The sequence below is a fragment of the Engraulis encrasicolus genome, chromosome 2 (assembly GCF_034702125.1).
Source record: "Engraulis encrasicolus isolate BLACKSEA-1 chromosome 2, IST_EnEncr_1.0, whole genome shotgun sequence".
NCBI lineage: Eukaryota > Metazoa > Chordata > Actinopteri > Clupeiformes > Engraulidae > Engraulis > Engraulis encrasicolus.
The window spans coordinates 28,520,150-28,542,995 of NC_085858.1; the positions used below are offsets into that span (position 1 = coordinate 28,520,150).

The following is a 22,846-nucleotide window of genomic DNA, read 5'->3' on the forward strand; positions in this document are numbered from 1 at the left end:
GTTTTTCTGCAACTCCCCATGGGATATAGCCATACTAAGCATACTTTTGGTAGAACGTTCATCTCTTTTCAATCAGTGACGAGTCTGTCTCCAACCTTTAATATTTTACCTTTACTAGGCCTACTATTGCATTTTGCACAGCACCCTCTTGCCAGATCCCAAATAAGGAATGTAATGTTGTACACAAAAGCCTGTCAATTGTGGAACGGAGAAGCCCGGAGCTGCATCCGTTCGTTTTAAGCGTTCCGTTCATTTTCAAAATGATTGAAATGATGAATTCTTCCTCAACCGCAATTGTCCTTTGTCTTTCCTTCCTCCCCCGATTGTGCAGAGATCTGAAGACATCACTTCAGAGGTCTGAAAGGAACTTAGGAATTGGACATTTAGCTTGTTCCAGCTTAGTTTCCTTGGAGCTCCTACCCTGTCATGTCTCTGCTTGACACCCCCAACGATCAAAGTGTAGCCTACATGAAGCTCCAGCGTTGCAAGACGTGCGGAGCTCCCTGGAGCGTAGTGGGTAGCGGATGGCAAGGTACCTGTAAGACAGCACGGAGAGAAAATACAACAGGACTGTTATTACACAGTGCATATTTTGGGGCTTTTGAAGAGGCGAAAGTAGATTGGTGAGCACAGGTCCGTAGCACCAGTATAAAATTTACAGCTGGTGCACAGTACTGGTAAGACACAAAAAATACTTTCAGCCCTGGGCTTTTGTGACTTTATGGACAGGACTCTGAAAGAGATGCTATGAAATTATTGAGAGAGAGAGAGAGAGAGAGAGAGAGAGAGAGAGAGAGAGAGAGAGAGAGAGAGAGAGAGAGAGAGAGAGAGAGAGAGAGAGAGAGAGAGAGAGAGAGAGGAGGGAAAACAGAGAGGGAGAGTCAGTCCGGAGGGATATGGGCTGGGAATTACGAAGATCATCAGAAAAAACACTAAGTAGGCTACAGCAACCATTCCAGTGGCGATTCTTTCATTTTGGGTATGCACTAATTCTACCCATCCTGATGGGTCTGTGTTTGCTTTTGTTTGTTTATGGGATGTAACTGAAGGTCATTTTGATATTGATGTATCATGATTAGTTTGTCCTTTGAAGAATGAAAGGTAGTCCTTTCAGATGTTGCTCGATGTCTGCGCAAAGGCTTCCTCTCATTCTCACCGTGCTATTGGTGTGTATGTATGTTGCCTACCTGTGTGTGTGTGTGTGTGTGTGTGTGTGTGTGTGTGTGTGTGTGTGTGTGTGTGTGTGTGTGTGTGTGTGTGTGTGTGTGTGTGTGTGTGCATAATAAGAGAGCGGATATAGAGGCATTTATTGGGGGGTCAAATACACAAAACACACAGAATCAATAGACTGATGACAGCTCTTTCCACTGAGCCACACACACCTCATAACCTTGGAGCTCAGTGATAATTGTTTTGCCTGCCTGAGACCACAACCTTGGTGGATTTTGTTCATATAAAAAAATAGAACTGGTTTGTTCGGGCAAAGACATTCATCTGCTCCTTGAAATCATTCTGGCAGCTTCACAATGAAGAAACACTGCGGTTCACTGTTGATCTACCTACTGCTCTCACTCTCTCTGTCTCTCTTTCATACTCTGAAATCCACATGAAAGCACTCACTCACTCTCTCTCTCTCTCTCTCTCTCTCTTTCTCTCTCTCTCTCTTTCTCTCTCTCTCTCTCTCTCTCTCTCTCTCTCTCTCTCTCTCTCTCTCTCTCTCTCTCTCTCTCTCTCTCTCTCTCTCTCTCTCTCTCTCTCTCTCTCTCTCCCTCCTTGCCTCAATCTCTCCATTCTCCTCTACCTCTTTCGGCTCTTCTTTTTATGTGTCTTGGACGTCTCTGTCATTTCAGAGTTTTCCATAACTGTTGAGGCACAAATACACTGTAAAAAAGGCGGTGTTAACTCAACACTTACAGAGTACTCTGCAAATACACTCTAGAAGATGTTAAATTTACTTCCTAAGGCTTGAATCAACACTGCATTTTTATATTGTGTAGCTATGGCTGCCTAAGCATCCTTTCTCTGTGTCTTGAGCTCTTCCTTGTTTTGGCAAAACTTTTGGCAATTTTCACAGTAGAACACAATTTACAAAAGACATACTCTTTGTGAAAATGTATGCTCATCCCATTGTTATTCTCAAAATAGTACAGTAAATAGATATAACAGTGAATTCTGCCAAAGAGTTAATATTTAATCATAAAATAAATGGTAAATGCCAGAAGCATGGTTGAGGATTGATTTTACTTCTTGTCAACAGACCTGATACCACAAGCCAGTTGAGAGTGAGTCAGGTTGTTGAAGGTTGCAGCTTCAAAAATGGATGCCAATCAGAGACGATAAGGAGAGATCATTTGAATGGGATGTGAGTGGTAGAGAACAGGGGATAGAAAAGGAGCAGGAGAGAAAGAGGAAGACAAGAGTAGTCGTTCCTAATCAAATTACTGTTTAAAAGACACGAAAGTAGCCTGCAATGATGTAGGCAATAGACTTACGAGACTGCGGCATGCTCTTCATTTATTGCCCGGAACAATTTTATTCACTCTCCCACACAGTCAAGGTTCCTGTGAGTTGGTGAATAGGAGGAAAACGTCTCTTTGAAAATAATCGCATTACTTTGGCTTGCTGAGGCATTTTGACTTGGCCAGGCCTGTTGATGTTGTTTCACGGTCATCTTCAGGCAGAATATTGACGTCAAGAACGAGTCATTCAGGGTCAGATGATGCGAAGTGAAAAATGGAAAACATGCCATCGTCGCCTTTTTTATCTATCTAATCTATTTTCATCACAGAAAGGACAGGGGAGGGAAAAAATCAGCACCTCCTTCCTTTGTTGATGGGCTGATTTTGATGCTGTCAGCTGTTTTTGTTTTTCATTCGTGCCATCGGGAGGATCTAAATACGGATGTTCAGACAGGATAATTACATTATTATATGTCATTTCAGATTATGTAAGTTTCTCGAGGATGGAAAATAAGCACTATAGGCTACATACAGGGAGCCTGACGACCTCAGCACCTTTGGAAAAGTACAGTGTTCATTCTGGCTTCTGTCATTTTCAACATCGTTTCTTTTTTTTTGCTTCTATTTCATGGCATCATCTGATACACGCTGAAAAAACAGTTGCATTTTCTGAGAATTTGCTGCCTGTAAGCACCTTGAAAAGGGTGTGAAAAGCACGATAAAACAGCAGGCACATGCCCAAACACGTCAAGGGTCATTCAGCTGTGACTGCATCATTAGTTTGGGTTCCATGAAGTGGCAGGTGGGTTGGGAGATGGTGAGGTCAGGGCCGCCTACAGCTTTTGATGGGCCCAGGACATAGTCATCTGAAAGGGCCCCCCCATCCAATGCATACAATGTAATGAAAGTCAAATTTTGGGCCCCTCTTTCTCCCTGGGCCCGGGCCAACTGACTCCTTTGCCCCCCCACGCCCCTGTCGGCTTGCCTGGATGAGGTTGTTAGAGACCCACCACCCCCGTCCACGCTCGGCTCGTGCCATGACCAAGACCTCTTGTTGCCTTTCATCTGAAACATGGAACATCGAAAACATCACTCATTCTGCTCAAGTCTCTAAGATCAGAGAGTATAATCGCCCACGCTGAGTCGTCAATAAGCCAATTAGCGCTGCCCGGCTTTTTCACTGAACCATCAATTACATCTTTTGATCGCTTCCCACGGCTATGTTTATCTCTCACTTCACATGGTGGATTATTCGCAGAAGTGGCCAGTTACTTGTTTTCTGTCTCCCTGAAAGTAGCGCTACTAGCAGAGTTTTACTGTGAGTTCCCTAAATGGGTATTGTTTGCCCAGGTCTACTTTTTTGATGAAAGCAATAGAGCTGGCTAAAACAAAACAGCAAACATCCATATTCTCTTCCTATACCTATGTCCAGATCATTTTAGTTATTAAAAAAACAATGAAATAAGCTCTAAATTGTCTCAGACAAAAATAAAAACTGTGAGAGGATCTGCTGTACAATCAGTCCAACCAATCCTCCTTTCTCACATAAACAGGCTCCTCCTCCTAGGATTGGTCGGCAAGACGACGACGACAACAACAACACCATCGACATCAACGCCACCGCCACCACCACCACCACCACCACCACCAAGATGGCGGAGCAGGAGGACCTGGGCAAGATGGCGGAGCGCTACTGGAACGCGTCACCGGACAGCCACCAGCAGCTGGACGCGGCCAGCGTGATCGTGTCGGTGGTCTTCTCGCTCATCTTCCTGCTGGGCACCGTGGGCAACAGCCTGGTGCTGGCCGTGCTGCTCCACAGCGGCCAGATCGGCTACAACACCACCAACCTCTTCATCCTGAACCTGGCCGTGGCCGACTTCTTCTTCATCATCTTCTGCGTGCCCTTCCAGGCCACCATCTACGCGCTGGAGGGCTGGGTGTTCGGCACCTTCATGTGCAAGGTGGTGCACTTCTTCATCAACCTCACCATGTACGCCAGCAGCTTCACACTGGCCGCCGTGTCCGTCGACAGGTGAGTGGTGGGAGGATGGATGCATGGATGGATGGATGGATGGATGGATGGGGATAAATGAAAAGATATATTGTGTAAATTGATTTATTGATTGATTGATTGATTGATTGATTGATTGATTGATTGATTGATTGATTGATTGATTGATTGATTGATTGGAGGGCTGGGTGTTGGGCAACTTCATGTACAAGGTGGTGCACTTGGTTGTAAACAGGTAAGTGATGGATGGATGGATGGATGGATGGATGGATGGATGGATGGATGGATGGATGGATGGATGGATGGATGGATTGTAGATGGAAAGGTTACTTGATCGATTGACTGAGTGGCAATTGGGTTGGGTTGAATTAGGAATTAATTTATTGGTTGGTAGGGAGAATGGGTTGTTAGTTGACCTATCTATCGATTGATTGATTTGCTTTATTGATCCCAAGCTATGGAATTTAAGGGTGGCAGCAGAACTAGACACACAATCAATATGATCAAAAAAGAGTTTGAGCTCTAAAATATAAACACAGAGGATAAAAGGGTGATGATGAGTTGCAAGGAACAGATGAAACATGAGAGAGATCACAGCAGGGCCTCTTTAGAAGACAGACTCCTCTTGTGTCATGTGATGGGCAACCTTGATTCAGATGTTGTAATCCAGTGACATATTCTAAATTTCCAGGTTTTACCAGTCCAAATGCCCTAATAAGATGGGTAAAGCCAGGTCACTTGGAATATGTGGCACTGGATCGTAGCCCAATAGTGCATGTGCAAATATGCAATGTTAATTTACATGCTGTGACTCCATGTCATCAGCCACCACACAGGCATGTAACAAAGTTTCATTATTCCAGCCAGGGCTTTGTCCCTGGAGAAATGAAGGATGTGCGAATATTCACTCACACAAGCACTACAAACGCGTGCACACACACACGCGCACACACACACACACACACACACACACACACACACACACACACACACACACACACACACACACACACACACACACACACACACACACACACACAAACACAGAGGAAGTTAGGAACCATAATTAGAGGTAACATTAGACACTGCATCATGTGCTGTTTCAAGTTCCATGTCCAATTATGCAACAACTGGTGAATAAGTTAACCATGGCAATTCATCATCATGATGCTTGGTATTAACCTCTGAAATGCCATTATTTATTTATTATTTTTCACCGACACCGAAGCACTGTTACATATCATCATTTGTTTAACCTTTTACATTCAGACACAGGTTGGTCTGTTAATTGGACATTTTTGTGAATTAATGCATACGTAGGTTCCTGCATTTTCGATATCTCTGCCAGTCAGATTGAAAATAAACATTTGAACTTTCATCTTTTTCATGATTAGATTGCAGTAAAGGAGATGGGAATGGGAATGGCGTTTCACAAGGACAATGAGAGTGGAGAGTGAACACAAAGCTTTTATACACGATACGATACGATAGAGCAGCACTCGCTTAAGACAGGACATACACATAACATCACAAGACTATTGCACAACTGACAAAAAACAAAAACAAGACAAAACAAAACAAAAAACAGAGGACACAGGCCTATATGCAGGCATACATGCATTACATACAACCCACATAACTTGAAGGTCATACTACATGGAGTGATAACTCTATGCAGTCTTATGACTGATTTAACAAAATAATCGATTGATGTATGAAAGCATCAATCGATTCTTTTGTTAAATCAGTCAGACTGCATATGCAGTAGCATTTGTAGTGTAAGCCCATTTATTTGCTCACACAAGAAGAAATGAAGAAAGAGTACGAGAGATTAATGCAGCGGTGGCAGAGCAAAGCTAAAAAGTTTATGGTGTAAGTACTCTAGCAGATGATATTACTACCAGTACATATTGGTTACACCAGTTATTAGATTGTATCTAATGAGGTGGATTGATGTTATGGGGTGAATAAACACATAGCCCCTTCATGCACGCGGTACCCTCTGAGGCATGCTGTAATAGTCATTGAAAGGTTAATTACCATAGTACTACTCTACTATGACCTAACAAAGGGCCTTTAGTAATGCACTACAACTCAGTTATTGCCATTCTGGTACACTAACAACGAATTTATAACTAGAGATGCACAGGATCCAAGATCCGGTTCCGGATCCGGCAGGATAATAGGGTTTTTCACAGGATCCGGATCCGGCAGGATCTTAAGTAGTGGATCCGGTATCCGGCAGTTACCTAAAAATCAGGATCTGGTGCATCTCTAGCCTAGGTTTTTCAGTCAGTCTTTCACAATCCCAATTGCTGCATGGAGTGAAAGAACTTCGGAAGCGGCCAGTGCAGGCAGTGTGGCAGTAAGCCACTGAGTCTAAAAAATAGTTTGAGCCAACGTAATAAAAAGGGCCCACGTGTGCGAGTAGACCATGTGTTTCAAGCCTTTCGTAGGGTCCGGTATCCGGTTCTGGATCCGGCAGGATCTTAAGCAGTGGATCCGGTATCCGACAGCATCCTAAAAATCAGGATCCTGTGCATCTCTAGTTATAACGCAGTGTTTTAACGGGTTAAAAGAAAAACCCCTAAATTTGATCCAGCCAGCTCAGAGTCAGGTACAGCACTCCATACTAACTGTAGACCAGTTACTCAGTGAAGTAACTTGTGTTGGAAGGAAACTATGGCAGGCATGGGTGCCGGGTAGCCTGGGAACTCCCATACTGCCTTTAGTTCTACACAATCATTTCGATCTGAAAGACAGTCTGGCGAGGATGACTCATAACGTCCAAGATCATGGGCAATGTGTCATAATGGACAAGCATTCCGACCTTAACAGTTTCTCTGCCCAATCAGAGAGCAGGGCAGTGTGTCATAATAGCCAAGTATTCTGCCCCCTACGGAATTTACAATAGGCAACTCCCCAGACCTAATCTCACTTGTGATTAGGTCTGGTGTTAACCAGGCAAGGTGCCGCGAGGGGGGAAAGGTGTTACAGATTCTAAGGGCCCAAGCACTGACAGCACTGACAGGGGCCCTTAAAGGTGCACAAAATTCCAATCTTTCATGGGGCCCAACTGTTCTGGCGGCGACCCTGCATGTTTTGTTATTTTACTTCCACTTTGTATTTTACTACTCACTTTGGCCACCTCTGGTTTAATGCTACCGGTGGATGACAAATGAACCACGTTTATAAGAACAGAAAGAATTCCCAATAGTAATTAATTCACACTGGCACACTACGATAGATTTTAACAGACAACAAAACTTTTCTCTGGCTTAGCCATTAGTTCCCCAAGGTCTGCCTTTTTTATTTAATCACAGACACAAACACATAACTTTTCATTATTTCACATGCAGCGTGGATGCTGTGCGAAATAAATGGCTTCCTAGAAAACACCCAGGGAATGAATGGAGGTGCTGTGATGCATTGTGCAAATGTGACCTTGCTATGAACGAGAAAATTGCCCAGGGAGCTCCTGATGAAGAATGAATACTTGACATAAAAAGCAAAATGGGAACGAGTGGACATTTCATTTTATTATATGTCATACCGTTTTTGTATGATTCTTTTTGTCCTGCACCTGCTGCGTTTATGGATACTACGTACTCCCCTTTTTCTTCGAATTGACCATGGGAACATGGTTAAAATATGGCTTTAGTCATTTCCCAACCTTACCGAATCACTCTCTCTCTCTCCCTCTCTCTCTCGCAATCATTTCCTAGCATCTCCTGGTGCCCACCTGCAAACAACCAATAAACAAACAAAATAAGCATGTGCACTACAGATCTACTTTGCTACATGCCTATTCTGAGTCTCTCGAATGGCATAGTGTGGTTGTATGTGTTGTCTAAAATAGCAGAACTTGGGCTTCTGGGCAGCATTAAGCCTATGCTCTTACAGGTACTGCGAACCAGCTGTACATTTTATACTGGTGCTTACGCGCCTGTGCGCACCTGTCTACTTTCACCCCTTGCAAATGCCCCAAAATATACAAAAAAACAAATAAACGTTTCATTTTCTCTCTGTGTGCTATTTTACAGGTACCTCGCCATCCGCTACCCACTACGCTCCAGGGAGCTCCGCACGCCTTGCAACGCCTGCCTGGCCATGGTGGTGATCTGGGGCCTGTCGCTGGTCTTCGCCGGCCCGTACCTGAGCTACTACGACCTGGTCACCGTGGACAACCGCAGCATGTGCGTGCCCGCCCTGAAGGTGTACAGCCGCAAGGTGCTGGACACGTGCACCTTCGCGTTCGGCTACGTCATCCCCGTGCTGATCGTGAGCCTGTCGTACACGCGCACCATCAAGTACCTGTGGACGGCCGTGGACCCGCTGGACGGCATGTCGGAGTCCAAGCGCGCCAAGCGCAAGGTGACCAAGATGATCATCATCGTGACGGTGCTCTTCTGCATCTGCTGGCTGCCCTACCACGTGGTGCTGCTCTGCTACCTGTACGGGGACTTCCCCTTCAACGACACCACCTACGCGCTGCGCCTGCTCTCGCACTGCATGGCCTACGCCAACTCCTGCCTCAACCCCATCGTGTACGCGCTGGTCTCCAAGCACTTCCGCAAGGGCTTCCGGAAGGTGTTCAGCAGCTGCGTGCTGGTGGCTGGCGGCAAGGGCGGACGCAACAAGGTGCACGTGGTGCACGTGGCCAACACCGTGCCGGGCTTCGAGGCCGCCTCCACCGAGGTGTCGCAGATGATGCAGGAGGAGAACGGAGGAGGAGGACGTGGAGGAGGAGGACGACGTGGAGGTGGAGGAGGTGGAGGTGGAGGTGGCCGGTCCATCGAGCGTGAGATGGAGAGCAGACCGGCGGCGCCTGGGATGGAGGTGGTGTCGCCTCCTGCTCCTGCTGCTGCTCCCTCTGCTCCTCCTGCTGCTCCTCCTGCTGCTCCTCCTCCTCCTCCGGTCCCCACGGCGACAGTTCCGGTGGCAGTCACAGTGAAGGCCACAGCTGCTCCGAGTACTGAGGCTGCCATGGCCATCTCGCTACCCTTTCAGAGTCAGCCTTAAGAACATGTGCACACACACACACACACACACACACACACACACACACACACACACACACACACACACACACACTGCAGCTGATGCTTGAGCTAACAGCTACACACACGCAGACAGAGACAAGCACATAAGTATGCACAGACACAACATCACACAGAGTCACACAGACTGTCTCTCACACACACATGCGCTCGTGCACACACACACACACACGCACGCACGCACGCACGCACACAAACACACACACACACACACACACACACACACACACACACACACACACACACACACACACACACACACACACACACATACAAAGACTGAAACTAGCAGAGCCAGCTGATGAACAGGAAGCCATACCTGAAGTAGCCAAACACACACACACACACACACACACACTCACACACACACACACACAGACACACACACACACACACACAGACACACACACACACACACAGACACACACACAGACACACACAGACACACACACACACACACACACACACACACACCAACATGATCACACACACAGACAGACACACACACACACACACACACACACGTACAGCTAGAGGAGCCAGCTGATTCACACCCTAATGCAAAGCCATTGCTGAGTGCAGTACACAGCTATAACGCACGCGCGCGAGCACACACAGACACACACACACGCACACACAGACACACACACAGACACACAGACACACAGACCATGGCTGTCGGATGAGATATTTTGATTCAGGACAATTCCGGGTGCGTGGGCACCAGTTTCCACGTGAAAGAACATCCACTGCAGTGACTGTAGCTGGGCTCACTTTTAGACCCAATGCCAAACCAGGGCCTTCACACGGAAGCTAAGGGCTCCACATTCTCACATTACAATTATTTAATTTGTACAATGACTATGTAGAAGATTATTTAATTTGTAAATACATATACCAACATATACTGTGATGACGACAAAACCGTTTCATTTTCGTTTGACTGTTGACTATGTGGACAGGTATCGTATATGTTTTCCTTTCAAGCTGTTTCTCTGAATCCTCTTGTAACAGATGTTGGCTTTGTTCGCATGTGGCTTTGTGATGGTTTCCAGGGTCAAACGGCCCTTTTCATATGACGTCAGACACCTTCCACTCAGTCCCTTCGAAGCAAGTATACATCCGGTGGCAATCATAGACGTAAATTTGTGGTATTCTACGGCAGTTTCCCAACCAGGGCTACCTACGGCAGAGGTATTATGTGATTTTATCAAATGCATGGAACATATTCATGTTGGGATAGAGGAGGCACATATAGAACTTGAGTTAGCGGGTACTCAAGGCACAATGAAAAGGCACAGGGGGTACACGAGACAAAAAAGGTTGGGAAACACTGTTCTATGGAAAACCGGTAGTCATTACCCGCTTACCCGCCTTGCTTCACAATGGAACTTGCCAATGGAGGCAAATTGATCCGTTTCAATCCATTGAAGTGAACAAGGTTTCGAGAGACACTTCCTGCACTTTAATCTGTCATCTTGTAGCCTTTTCCAGCTGTACCTTTTGCCTCGATTCGAAGCTGTGATTTCTAATCTAACTTTGCCCTGTTGCCTTTTGTAACCACTTTCTAGTCACAATTGTGAGTCACTCTTTTTCGTAACTCATCACATGCACTTTGCTAGCTGCCTTTCTTTGCTTTGAGTGTTCATGGGGGTATCGCAGGAAGGTGGCTTCACGCGAGGGGGGGGGGGGTAGAGACACACGTCATTGCTTTGATCGTAATTGCTTTGTTTGGCCAAATTCGTGTGTATGTGTCACCGCCGTTTTAGTTTTTTTTACATTGGGCCCTTACTTTCATCATAGTCTACTCACCCCTGTTACGCAAGTGTCATTTGGAGCTCAGCCGAAGATATTCGGTTCGGTTATATCCATGAAACGACTTCCTTTGGGCCATTTTTTGCAGGCCCAACATATGTTGTTTTGATTTTATTCATTATGGTACACTACCACACATAACGCGTAGGATTGCTTGCTTGGAAACTTCTCAGATTTGCGGGTTATACAGTTTTCGAAAAAAGGTGGACGTTCGTGATGTGACGTCACATCCACCTTTACCAGACTATCAAAAAGTGTTTCATGGCCGAATGTCTTCGGCAGGGCTCCAAATGACACACAACATAAAGGAGTGAGTAGAACATAAGGTTATAATGGGAAATTAAGGGCCCAATGTAAAAAATAAAATGGTTTTCTCCTTTAAGTTAACCAGAAGGTAGTCGAAAATTGGCTAATAGAAGAGCCTGGAGTCCTCATCTTTGTAACTAAATAAACCATGCAGGCTATCTATGAGCAGGTTTACCTCTTTCTTTTGGTTAATTTAGCCCGGTTCATCACTTAATCATGTTTGCGGAATACCCCCATGGTCCGATTGTTTCTGCTTTGTGTGTTGTAAATGGGTAATTGAAAGGGAATTGTTTACAGAATGTATATACTATACCCTATATATTTAATTCTATATGAAAAAATATTTAGTTTGTGCTGCTGTCTTTATTTAACACATCCTGCTTATGAAGGACTTATCTGAATTGTTGTCATGTCATGTTAACATGGATTTTTCCTGTTGCCCTATGGGCTCCATGAGAATATGGAAGCTGTAAATTCAATTGAAATAAAGCTATTTGTCTCTTATATAATATAAGTAATGTCATGAACACTTTCATCCAGATGGCAGATAAATGAAAATCGCCTGCTGTGTTTCCAGGGTCAAATACAACACAACAACAATGTTTAGCAGATATTTAGCAGTGCCTCGCTAATAGGAAGGGACAAGTTAAAATGCATTGGGCTTAATTGGTATGTTTGATTCTGTTCCTTGTTTTATTGAATGGCTATTGTTAACAAAATGGTGTGACAGCGAAATTACGGTGGATGACATCAATACAAAGCAATCACTTGTGGAGTGACCATGGGGACTGTCACACATGCCATCATGCTGAAAGTATGAATCTCAAATGTCTCACTCTTTCGATCATGCGCTATGTAGGTAACAAGAAATATTACTTTCAGCAATATTACTGTACTTTAGAGACATTTATAGAGGTATTTTCCAAAACGCTATAAAAGCCATTCGAACAGTTTTAGAAATAAAATCTGTTTTCGAGACGGCATCAGGAAAATTTAAACTGGGTAAATGTCATCCGATACACGTATTTTGCAGACGAAAAAATAGCTTTGTATGTGTCATTTGGAGCTCTGACGAAGATATTCCGAAAAAATAGCTTCTTTGCTTATTCTGGCATGTTTACAGTAAGTTAAGTAAGAACTTTTGAGGGACTGTTTTTCATTCACCACCCAAATAAGAAAATGACATTAGAATTGTGCTATTTTGCAAGATATTGAATTAACTTTCAGTCGTCAGTGACATCATCATGCAGGCAAGTGAGCAAAGGAGGACGGAAGTCTGGCAGGCAAGTGAGGGAGGACGGAAGTCCGCATATTGGAATCCACCCATTGTGTGTCTTTCCAATTGACCCGTTTAGAACTTACATCATCACTGCTGCGCGCACATTGTTGGCTCAAACACACACAAACAAACAGACAGTGCGGACCATGAAGAGAGAAGACGTGCTGTCCTGAAGCGTGTACAGTTGTAAAATAAATCCTAACAGTACACTTGTTACGTTATTCCTAGAGGGAACAGCCTGTTCCAGTTACAAGAAATTAAACGTAGCCTACCGACTGGACTGAACTGAGGACACCATCAGGAATACGCGTGTCTGTGTCACCCTCCTCATATCTGAAGTTATTATGACCATCCACTTTCTTATTTCGGAATAAAACACCTGGCTTCTTTACAAATGTGCGGTACATGGTCGATTCTGCTCTAACAATGTACGCGCAGCCAGTCGATAACGTCACGTCTTTGTACAAACAGTAAAGGGGTCTATTAAGACTTGTCAACACATTGTCAGCTGTGTGACAAAGCTGTTCCCATGCCTGTGTGCAGAAGTTGGAGATGGATAGTAACCCTAGCCTCTATGCACTAGCTAGAACATTCAAGTTATTTACTATTATTTTACACATGGCCAAGTTCCACTCTGAGTATGATGTCAATGACATATAGATGGAGTGAGTTTGTTCAATATTTTCATGTCATATTTATTTTCTCCTGCTGTGCAGGCTTACTCAATCTATTATTCTCAATCAGCCCCAGTGGTGAAAGCAGGCAGGTGCGCACAGGTGCGCAGCACCGGTGTAACATTTACAGCTGGTGCGCAGTACCGGTAAGAGAATAGTGTTTATGCTGGCCAAAAAAAACAATTTGAACACTCTGTTAAGATAGAACATATCCACAACCACAACATGCCATTTGAGACAAATGTTCTATGAAGAGAATAGCTCAAATGTATGTGAAATAGTCATGCAGTGATATAGATCTGTTAGCCTGGTCCTGACCATCCCATAATACTACCATTTCATTTCGTATTTATGGTCTGGCATTTGTTTGCTCTGAAGCGATTGTAGGAAGCAGGAAGTTTGCACTCAGTTATGGTTTGAAATTATTGGACACCTCTCACCCAATTGCTGGCAGTTACTCAACAACAACATAGCGCAGACCAATGGCTCTGGCGCAGATGTGTACGTCATTGTCACGAGCGTCCTCCCCCTTTCGCCCCCACGTGGGGGGCGTATTTGATTATTGGCTGTTTTCTGGGGGTGGGGGGGCGTTGCGATCAAAATTCTACTATTCCAGGCACTCCACAGAGAAGCACGGCCAGACTACAGTAGTGGAGCCAATCAAGTCAAGTCAAGTCAAGTCAAGTTTATTGTCAATTTCTTTACATGCACTGGTCATACAAAGAATTTGAAATTGCGTTTCTTGCTCTCCCATGCAGACATAGACTAATCTAGGTAAGGACATAGACAGTATAGACATAGACAGTACTCATACATGGACATAGACAGTATGGACGTAGACATTGCTCATACAGACATTTAAAGTGCAAGACTGGACAACAGAAGACTTGTAGAGAACATACATTAAGAGGAGGTATTTTGTTGTTCTTTTTTCTAAAAGTCCTTTATAGCGTTCTGACATAGTAATAGTAGCATTTGAAGAAATAAATAATTAAAAAAAAGGTTTTTATTAAATACACCAGCAGCAGTATGTGTGTGTGTGTGTTTGTATGTGTTTTGTGTGCGTGTGTGCGTGTGTGTGTGTGTGTGTGTGTGTGTGTGTGTGTGTGTTAGGGGTGGTACGGTTCACAAAATTCACGGTTCGGTTCATATCGCGGTGTCAAGCTCACGGTTTTCGGTTCTCTACGGTACTTTTTTTTTTGTTCATGGAAAATGGTGCACTGGCTAATAGAATCGGACTTATCACTAAATATCCTACATGTAGTTTGTATAGGCTTATAATGTGAAAATGGTGTGATTTTAATTGTGTCATCCTCTGATTTGGTCTTAAACGCTAATGTTTTAATCAGAGAGACTGGATAAGATACTCCTAGAATCTCTGTTTTACATAATTTTCTGGGCAGTACATGAATTGCGGTTTGCGATGGATTGCACGGTTCGGTTCGGTATGTGTGTGAATTGTACGGTTTCGGTTTTCGGTGCGGTTTGTGCCATCCCTAGTGTGTGTGTGTGTGTTTAGTGCAGGTAGAAAGTGCGGTGTGCGTCTGTGTGTGTGTACCTGTGTATGTGTGTGTGGTGTGTGTGTGTGTGTGTGTGTGTATGTGTGTGAGTATGAGTTGTGTGTCAGTGTGTGTATGTTTGGGTTTAGTGCAGAAAGTGCAGTGTGCTTGTGTGTGTGTGTGTGTGTGTGTGTGTGTGTGTGTGTGTGTGTGTGTGTGTGTGTGTGGTGTGTGTGTGTGTGTGTGTGTGTGTGTGTGTGTGTGTGTGCATGTGTATGTTTTGAGTTAGTGCAGGTTGAAAGTTCAGTCACAGATGTAGTAGTGCAGGTGGAATGTTCAGTCGCACATATGGTGGTGGGGGATGAGGGGGGGAGCGTTGTCAGCGGCCTGGCTGGCTAGAGGCTGACAGTGAAGGAGAGTGGGTTGAGTGTTTCAGTATCTTGATTGCTTGATGCATCGTGCTGCTTGCAAGCCTGGTGGTACGGGAACGGAGGCGCCTGTACCTCTTTCCAGAGGGCAGGAGGCTGAACAGTTTGTGTGCAGGGTGGCTTGTGTCTTTGATGATCATCAGTGCTTTTCGGGTGAGGCGTGCGGTGTAAATGTCCTGCAGGGAGGGGAGTGGTACTCCAATGATCTTCTTCGCTGTGTTCACAACACGCTGGAGTGTCTTCCTGTTTTCTCCGTGCAGCTTCCTCCCCACACTGTGATGCAGCTGGACACGACGCTCTCTATGGTTCCTCTGTAGAATGTTGTCATGATGGAGGGTGTAGCACTTGCCCTTCTTTAGTTTGCGCAAGAAGTAGAGACGCTGATGGGCCTTCTTCGCCAGTGATGTAGTGTTGGTGTCCAAGAGAGGTCGTCGCTGATGTGCACACTCCAAGGAACTTGGGTGCTGCTCACCTCTCTCCACAGCATCACCGTCGATGGTCATGTGGCAGTTGTTTTTGGACCCTCCTGAAAGTTGACAACAATCTCCTTGGTCTTGTTGACATTCAGCAGGAGGTTGTTGTCTTTGCACCATCTGGCCAGCAGGTCTACTTCTTCTCTGTAGTGGGTCTCATCGCCCTTAGTGATGAGGCCCACCAGTGTTGTATCATCCGCAAACTTCACTAGATGGTTAGTGCTGTGGGTCGTTGTGCAGTCATGTGTCAGCAGCGAACAGCAGGGGGCTGAGAACACAACCTTGCGGAGCCCCCGTGCTCAGGGTCAGGGTGCTTGAGGTGTTTTTTCCCTACCCGTACTGCTTGTGGTCTCTGCATCAGGAAGTCCAGCAGCCAGTTGCAGAGGGAGGTGCTGAAACCTAGTTTGTCCAGTTTTCTGATGAGTTGTTGTGGTATTATGGTATTGAATGCTGAGCTGAAGTCAATGAACAGCATTCTCACATATGAGTCTTTATTGTCCAAGTGAGTGAGGGCTGGATGGAGGGCAGAGCAGATGGCATCCTCTGTGGATCGCTTGGCTCGATATGCAAACTGGTAGGGGTGCAGGGTGGGGGGGTAGGGTGGCTTTTGATGTGTTGACAGGACTAGCCGTTCGAAGCACTTCATGATTATGGCGTCAGTGCTACAGGACGGTAGTCATTGAAGCATGATGGTGATGATTTCTTCGGCACGGGTATGATGGTAGCAGCTTTGAAAAGTGATGGGATGACTGCTTGCTCCAGAGAGAGGTTAAAAGATGTCTGTGAAGACATCCTTCAGCTCTTCTGCACAATCCTTCAACACTCGGCCAGGTATGTTGTCTGGGCCAGCTGCTTTGCGTGGGTTGATGGTGGCCAGTGTCCTCTTCACACTGGCAGAGGACAGGTACAGGGGTTGATCATGGGGGGGAGGGGGAGTTTTCTGTGGATGAGTGTCATTTTGTGCTTCAAAACGGGCAAAGAAACTGTTCAGGTCGTTTAGCAGAGAGGTGTTGTTGTCACAGCTTCGTGGTGCGGGCTTATAGTCCGTGATGGCCTGTATGCCCTGCCTTGCCAATCCTTTGGCGGAAGTACGTAGGATGGCTCGCGAGGCTATAGATCTGTAGCACACATGTTTATTTTGTTTGCGCTCTTTCTGATGTTGCCATTGGAAGGGCGGTTGCTTGGAAGACCAGACAAAACAGCACCCCTGAACAGCCCCTTCCTCTAGCACTCACAAGACAACCAGTGCCAATGATGGTCCATAGTACAGTAGAATATGAATATCTATGGGACCATATAGGAAGTTAGTGGAGAAAAAACACAGCGTAGTAGTCGTGGTACAGCAAGTGTCTGGGGCACGGCAGCCCAAATAGGATATTTTCAACAAGCATTTTAATGGCGGTTTTGCTTATCCCTGGTCCGCTTTACATCAGCAATCCACTTTAGATAAAAGCAGGAGTAAAATTATTCGAGGAAAAAAAAACACTAAAGCGAAAAAAAACTCTTTTTCAATCTCAGTTCAGAGTGCAACCATTCTAATGCAAATGGAAAGCACAAGTGCCTCTCTGCAATGCAAAAACCCTGGGATTCAATTAGGTAATTTCTGCTAGTTCCCAATAATGAGTGGCATATTTGAAAGCTCAAATCGCACAAACATCTCTGCTGTACAGGGCTCTCTCTCTCTCTCTCTCTCTCTCTCTCTCTCTCTCTCTCTCTCTCTCTCTCTCTCTCTCTCTCTCTCTCTCACTCACTCACTCACTCACTCACTCACTCTATCTCTCTCTCTCTCTCTCTCTCTCTCTCTCTCTCTCTCACCCCCTCTCTCAAATACTGCATTTTCTGTATAAACACAGTCAGTAGCTTTTAGAAAATAGAAAAAGGACCCACTAACATTGTTGTGCAGTTGTAATGTGAGCATAGAGACAGTATACAAATCAATTGTAAGGCTGCAACATGGATTTCATCATGCAATGTCAAAAGTAAAGTTGTTGCATCTGATTTAAAGAGGTGAAATTGTGAACATACTGTGTCTTAGCAGTAGACAACATTTAGTATATCCTACAATAATTGTCATAAGACAAACGTTAAAATGAAATGTTGTAATTAAATCTTCAAGCAAACACAACAGTGGTTGCTCAATAGGCCTACACGTATCCCAGGAGCAAAGTAAAAATAAGGAAAGTGTTGCACTACTGTTTATCTCTCGGTTTCGGACTATATTTCAGCATTAAGCTTTTCTCTGCTGTTTTGATCACAATTAAGCATTCTCAAGTCATTAGTATTTTATACACATTTAATCATACTTAGCTATTGCAATGCATCCGAATTCTGAATCCTAGACAATTATGTAGGGGTACTTGAGGAAACAATGTCCTTATCAGAATCATATTGCACACAAATCTGCCTTCTTATAATTGTTACAAGCTACACAGTAACAATGACAGTATTAATTTAACACTTGGAGTCTATTTAACACCCTCTAGAGTGTATTTGGCCCGTGCTTTCCACTGTACATGTCCCCAAGAGTGCCTGCAGCTCCCGTCCTCTCCAACATTGTGCAATATAGCAGCAACAGCAGAGTCAGGGTTGGAAATAAGCACCCGTCCACCCGCCAAGGACGGCTACATTTCAGGACTGACTGGTAAATTTTTGCAACCCACCAGTCAATTTTACTGGTAAAAATAGCTAGTGACTGGTAGATTTTAAAATCGACCTGCCACTGTGACTGGTGGGGGGGAAATTTAAGTTCCATCCCTGAGCAGTGTGTCTCTTCATTCCTATCCCTCTCTTTCTCCTGTCTTTTTTCTACTCCTCCTTCTCTCTATCACTCTTTCTCTCTCTCCACAACTCATCTCACTCTCCCCCTTCACAGTATGCCCTCTCTTTTTCCATCTCCTGCTCTACACCCCTCGTCTTTCTCTGTCTCTCTTTCTCTGATCTCTCCATCTCTGTCTGTCTGTCTGTCTGTCTGTCTGTCTGTCTGTCTGTCTCTCTCTCTCTCTCTCTCTCTCTCTCTCTCTCTCTCTCTCTCTCTCTCTCTCTCTCTTCTCTCTCTCTCTCTCTCTCTCTCTCTCTCTCTCTCTCTCTCTCTCTCTCTCTCTCTCTCTCCTCTTTGCAGGGTAAGGCACCCCTCCATCTTTATTCTTTCCTTGTGTCTCTGTCTCCTGCCTGTCGTTCTGGGATTTCTCTCTACAGTCCTGCATTTCCCTCTTTTCCCCTCTCAGCTCCCTTCATTGGAGAACGCTTTGCAGGGGAATGCACCACCAATGTTTCCTATTATCTCTATCAGTCAGACAGTCAGTCAGTCAGTCAGTCAGTCTGTCAGTCTGTCTGTCTGTCTGTCTGTCTGTCTGTCTGTCTGTCTGTCTGTCTGTCTGTCTGTCTGTCTGTCTGTCTGTCTGTCTCTCTCTCTCTCTCTCTCTGTCTCTCTCTCTCTCTCTCTCTCTCTCTCTCTCTCTCTCTCTCTCTTGCTCTCTTGCTCTCTCGCTCCCTCTCTGTTTGGTATTGAATTGGGAATTCTTTACAAGTGAATGTAAATGAGCATAGAGATAATTTGCATACAAACTGCCACTGCTTCTTCTTCTTCTTCTTCTTCTTCTTCTTCTTCTTCTTCTTCTTCTTCTTCTTCTCTCTCTCTCTATAAAAAAGGAGGCACTCAATTAAAGACCAGAAGACAGATACTGTGTGTGTATTTAGCTGGGAAATGAACTATGCTTCAGTCTCGTCGAGATATGAGCTTGCAACAGGCAGACAGTTGTTCGGTAAACAGAGGTGTATGTTGGCGTAAACAACACAATCATGAGTCATAATTGCGTGTAATTATGGATGGAGGAAGCAGACACATGGGAAGAAGGGGAAAGAACACCAACAGGGCTGCTAACAGCGGATCTGAGAAGGAATATTACTGTAAATTAAGTAGAATATATGTGTGTGTGTGTGTGTGTGTGTGTGTGTGTGTGTGTGTGTGTGTGTGTGTGTGTGTGTGTGTGTGTGTGTGTGTGTGTGTGTGTGTGTGTGTGTGTGTGTGTGTGTGTGTGTGTGTGTGTGTGTGTGTGTGTGTGCGCGCTGTCTTTTTCACTGTAAGGGGTCCTCTCAGCTTGTGGGGTCGGTGAGCACTACTTGATCTAATTTAGTCAATAGAATCATACAGTGCCTCCACTCGTATCAAAACATGCCCCTAATAAGCACACCAAACAACATACGCCAACAGCATGGGGAGGCAGTGCATGAACACACTGAGTAAACAACAATAGACCTACTGTAAACATACTAAGAAAACACAACAGACACACAAAAAAACAGCAAAATGAGTACCGTATTTTCCGGACTACAAGTCGCACTTTTTTTCATGGTTTGGCTGGACATGCGACATATACTCTGGTGCGACATATATATGTTTTTTTTCTCCACGGGAGAGCACTATGTGCGCAACTAGGCCTATGTTGTGTTGCTTAATACCACTGATAGAAAAAATGTTACAACTTAGGCTACCACAACAAAAAATAGCATTTACAATGACGACTGAATAGAAATATAGCCTACCACCCAAAAGAAGTTAATATAGCCTACTGCTGAGTTCAAGCTGAAAGTAATTAAATATGCAGCCGAAAATGGCAATAGGGCAGCTGAACGAAAGTTTGGATGCAATGGAAAACTGTTTGGGGACTGGAGAAAAGCGGAGGAAAATGTGCTGATGAATACAGGACAAATGTGTTCTCGAACAACGCGCGCGCTGCGAGTCAACGGTCTTGTTACGGGCTCCATGACATTGCCAAAGAAATGAATAGGACTTTTGCGGAAGTCAGGGAGCTCGTGGATGTATCGCGTTATGCAATGCAATCCCCTCTCGTGGATTTATTTGCGCTATGCAACGCAATCTCCTCTCTATCCGAGAACGAGCGTCTGTGTTATTAAAGACAGTCAGCCGACTTCCAGGTGAAAATCGGTCATTTCCGCGAGTTTCTGACAAACGAGCACAACGTGACACTACCATAGGCTACACAACATGGATGAAATCCCCCTCACCTTTGATACCGTCATGGGCTGAAGTCTCAGAAAAGGGGGTAAAGAAAGGCGTGCTCTGGAGACGGAACAAGTTGCCTCGAACCCTCCCACGGTCCAAACGCAAAATAAAGCCGAAAATTGAATGTTGTTCTGACTACAAGGCAACATGGCGCGTTATCACTGTTTCTTCCTCTTTTTCTTTTTGTGGTTTTATGGCGGTTGGCAAACCATCTTAGTTGGTGCATTAGGCTACCACCACCTCTGAATGCGTTGCCACTGCTTCAGATGCTGGTTTAAAACAATGCCGTCTTTGAGCAGCAGCTTACCATGCGCCAGTTATCACAACATAGATTCCATGGATAGAAGAACCTTTCAAAAATGTGCGACGATTAGTCCGGTGCGACGTATATATGTTTTTTTCATCTTCAAAATGCATTTTTGGGCCGTTGCGACTTAAACTCCGGAGCGACATATAGTCCAAAAAATACGGTAGTCTGAACCTTATCCATACTCCACGTATAGTAGTAGCAATACATAGTGGCCTATTATACAATTGAGAAGGGTGACAACAAAACAAATAGGACACATTTCCAAACGTCATTTCAGAATGTTTGTTGACATAGTAATTGCTTTGGCCTTGAAGGTGTCGAGTTGCAATAAGTCTTAGACGCAAAGTAATAGGAGTCAGGTCTCAGCACAGACTCCTGAAAAAAATAAGCTATTAGTTCAACAAGCACCTTCATTTAAAATCATTTTCTTTTTGCAGCGGTCGTGCCAGAGAAAACGCTCCCAGTATGCCAAGAGGCATCCCCTATCCTCATTCTACATGGAAAGAGAGTAGAATTGATGACTTGGTGAGAGGATGCATCAATATCACCGTCCAGGGACCTCTCTAGATGCACCACGCAATCAAAAAAAAGAAGGAAATAGGTGAGGATTTAACGATAAGTGTTTTTTTTTTTTTTTTTAATCCGAATCAGAGAAAGACATCAGAAATGGCCATCTGTTATTCTGTGTATTATAGAGGTCTGAAGTCCTTTAGTCTGAGCCATCCATCACTGGGTATATTGGATCATCTTCACTGAGTTGATGCATCTCTTAATTACCATTTTTAATTAAAAAATGCATCACCGCTCGCAAACAGACGACGGCAGAACGATTCTCTCTGCGAACCTTCTAACAATAAGAGATTAAAAAGTCACTCTTTGTTAAATGGACAATTCAAATACTTCTGTCTCAAGTGGTCCCGAGCAAAAAGAAAAAAACAAATGACCATGTCCTAAATTGAAAGCCCTTTTCATAACTTGGGGATTACGATGAATACCCATGCTCTCACACACAGTCTAACAGAACTTCTAGGAAAAGTCCCATTGAGCCACAGTGGCTCTTCTTCCAGGGTACTTAAAACCAGTGGTGTAGTCTACTTTTTTGAAGTGGGTATACTGTATATTGGAAAACATTTTGAAGTGGGTATACTGTATATATTTATTCCATTCTAAATAATGGATCAATCTATTTTAAGTGGGTATACTGAAGCCCCTAAAATTTAGAAGTGGGTATACTCTGTATACCTGCGTTCTACATAGACTACACCATTGCTTAAAACAGCATTGTGAGTTGTTATCAGTAGGCCTATAGAAAGTCCTTCATTTCAGAGTTCAGGCCATCTTGATGTATAAAACTGACAGAGAATAATGATGCCTAGAGCTTGAAAGTCCCGCCCCTTAGTTTCGCATTTCACGCTGACCATCTAACAGCATGGTAGCGAGTAAATATCTTCTGATCTCAGTCTTTATATGCGCTGGGCTACAAATATGCCGTTTAAGAGGCTAGAT

At 44.5% G+C, this 22,846-nt stretch overlaps 1 protein-coding gene across 1 annotated transcript; it reads left to right on the forward strand.

Moving 5' to 3' along the window:
- Positions 1 to 4,111: 4,111 nt before the first annotated feature.
- On the forward strand, positions 4,112 to 13,493 carry galr2b (galanin receptor 2b). Its single transcript, XM_063217463.1, has 4 exons — positions 4,112 to 4,494; positions 8,517 to 9,196; positions 13,114 to 13,137; positions 13,477 to 13,493. Exons 1-4 carry the CDS (start codon positions 4,112 to 4,114, stop codon positions 13,491 to 13,493), a joined length of 1,104 nt encoding a protein of 367 aa, XP_063073533.1.
- Positions 13,494 to 22,846: the final 9,353 nt, after the last annotated feature.

Coding starts and splice junctions, on each gene's coding strand:
- galr2b (XM_063217463.1), top strand. CDS start 4,112: ATGGCGGAGCAGGAGGACCTGGGCAAGATGGCGGAGCGCTACTGGAAC. Junction 4,495..8,516: donor GCCGCCGTGTCCGTCGACAG/GTGAGTGGTGGG, acceptor GCTATTTTACAG/GTACCTCGCCATCCGCTACC. Junction 9,197..13,113: donor GCAGATGATGCAGGAGGAGA/ACGGAGGAGGAG, acceptor CCTGAAGCGTGT/ACAGTTGTAAAATAAATCCT.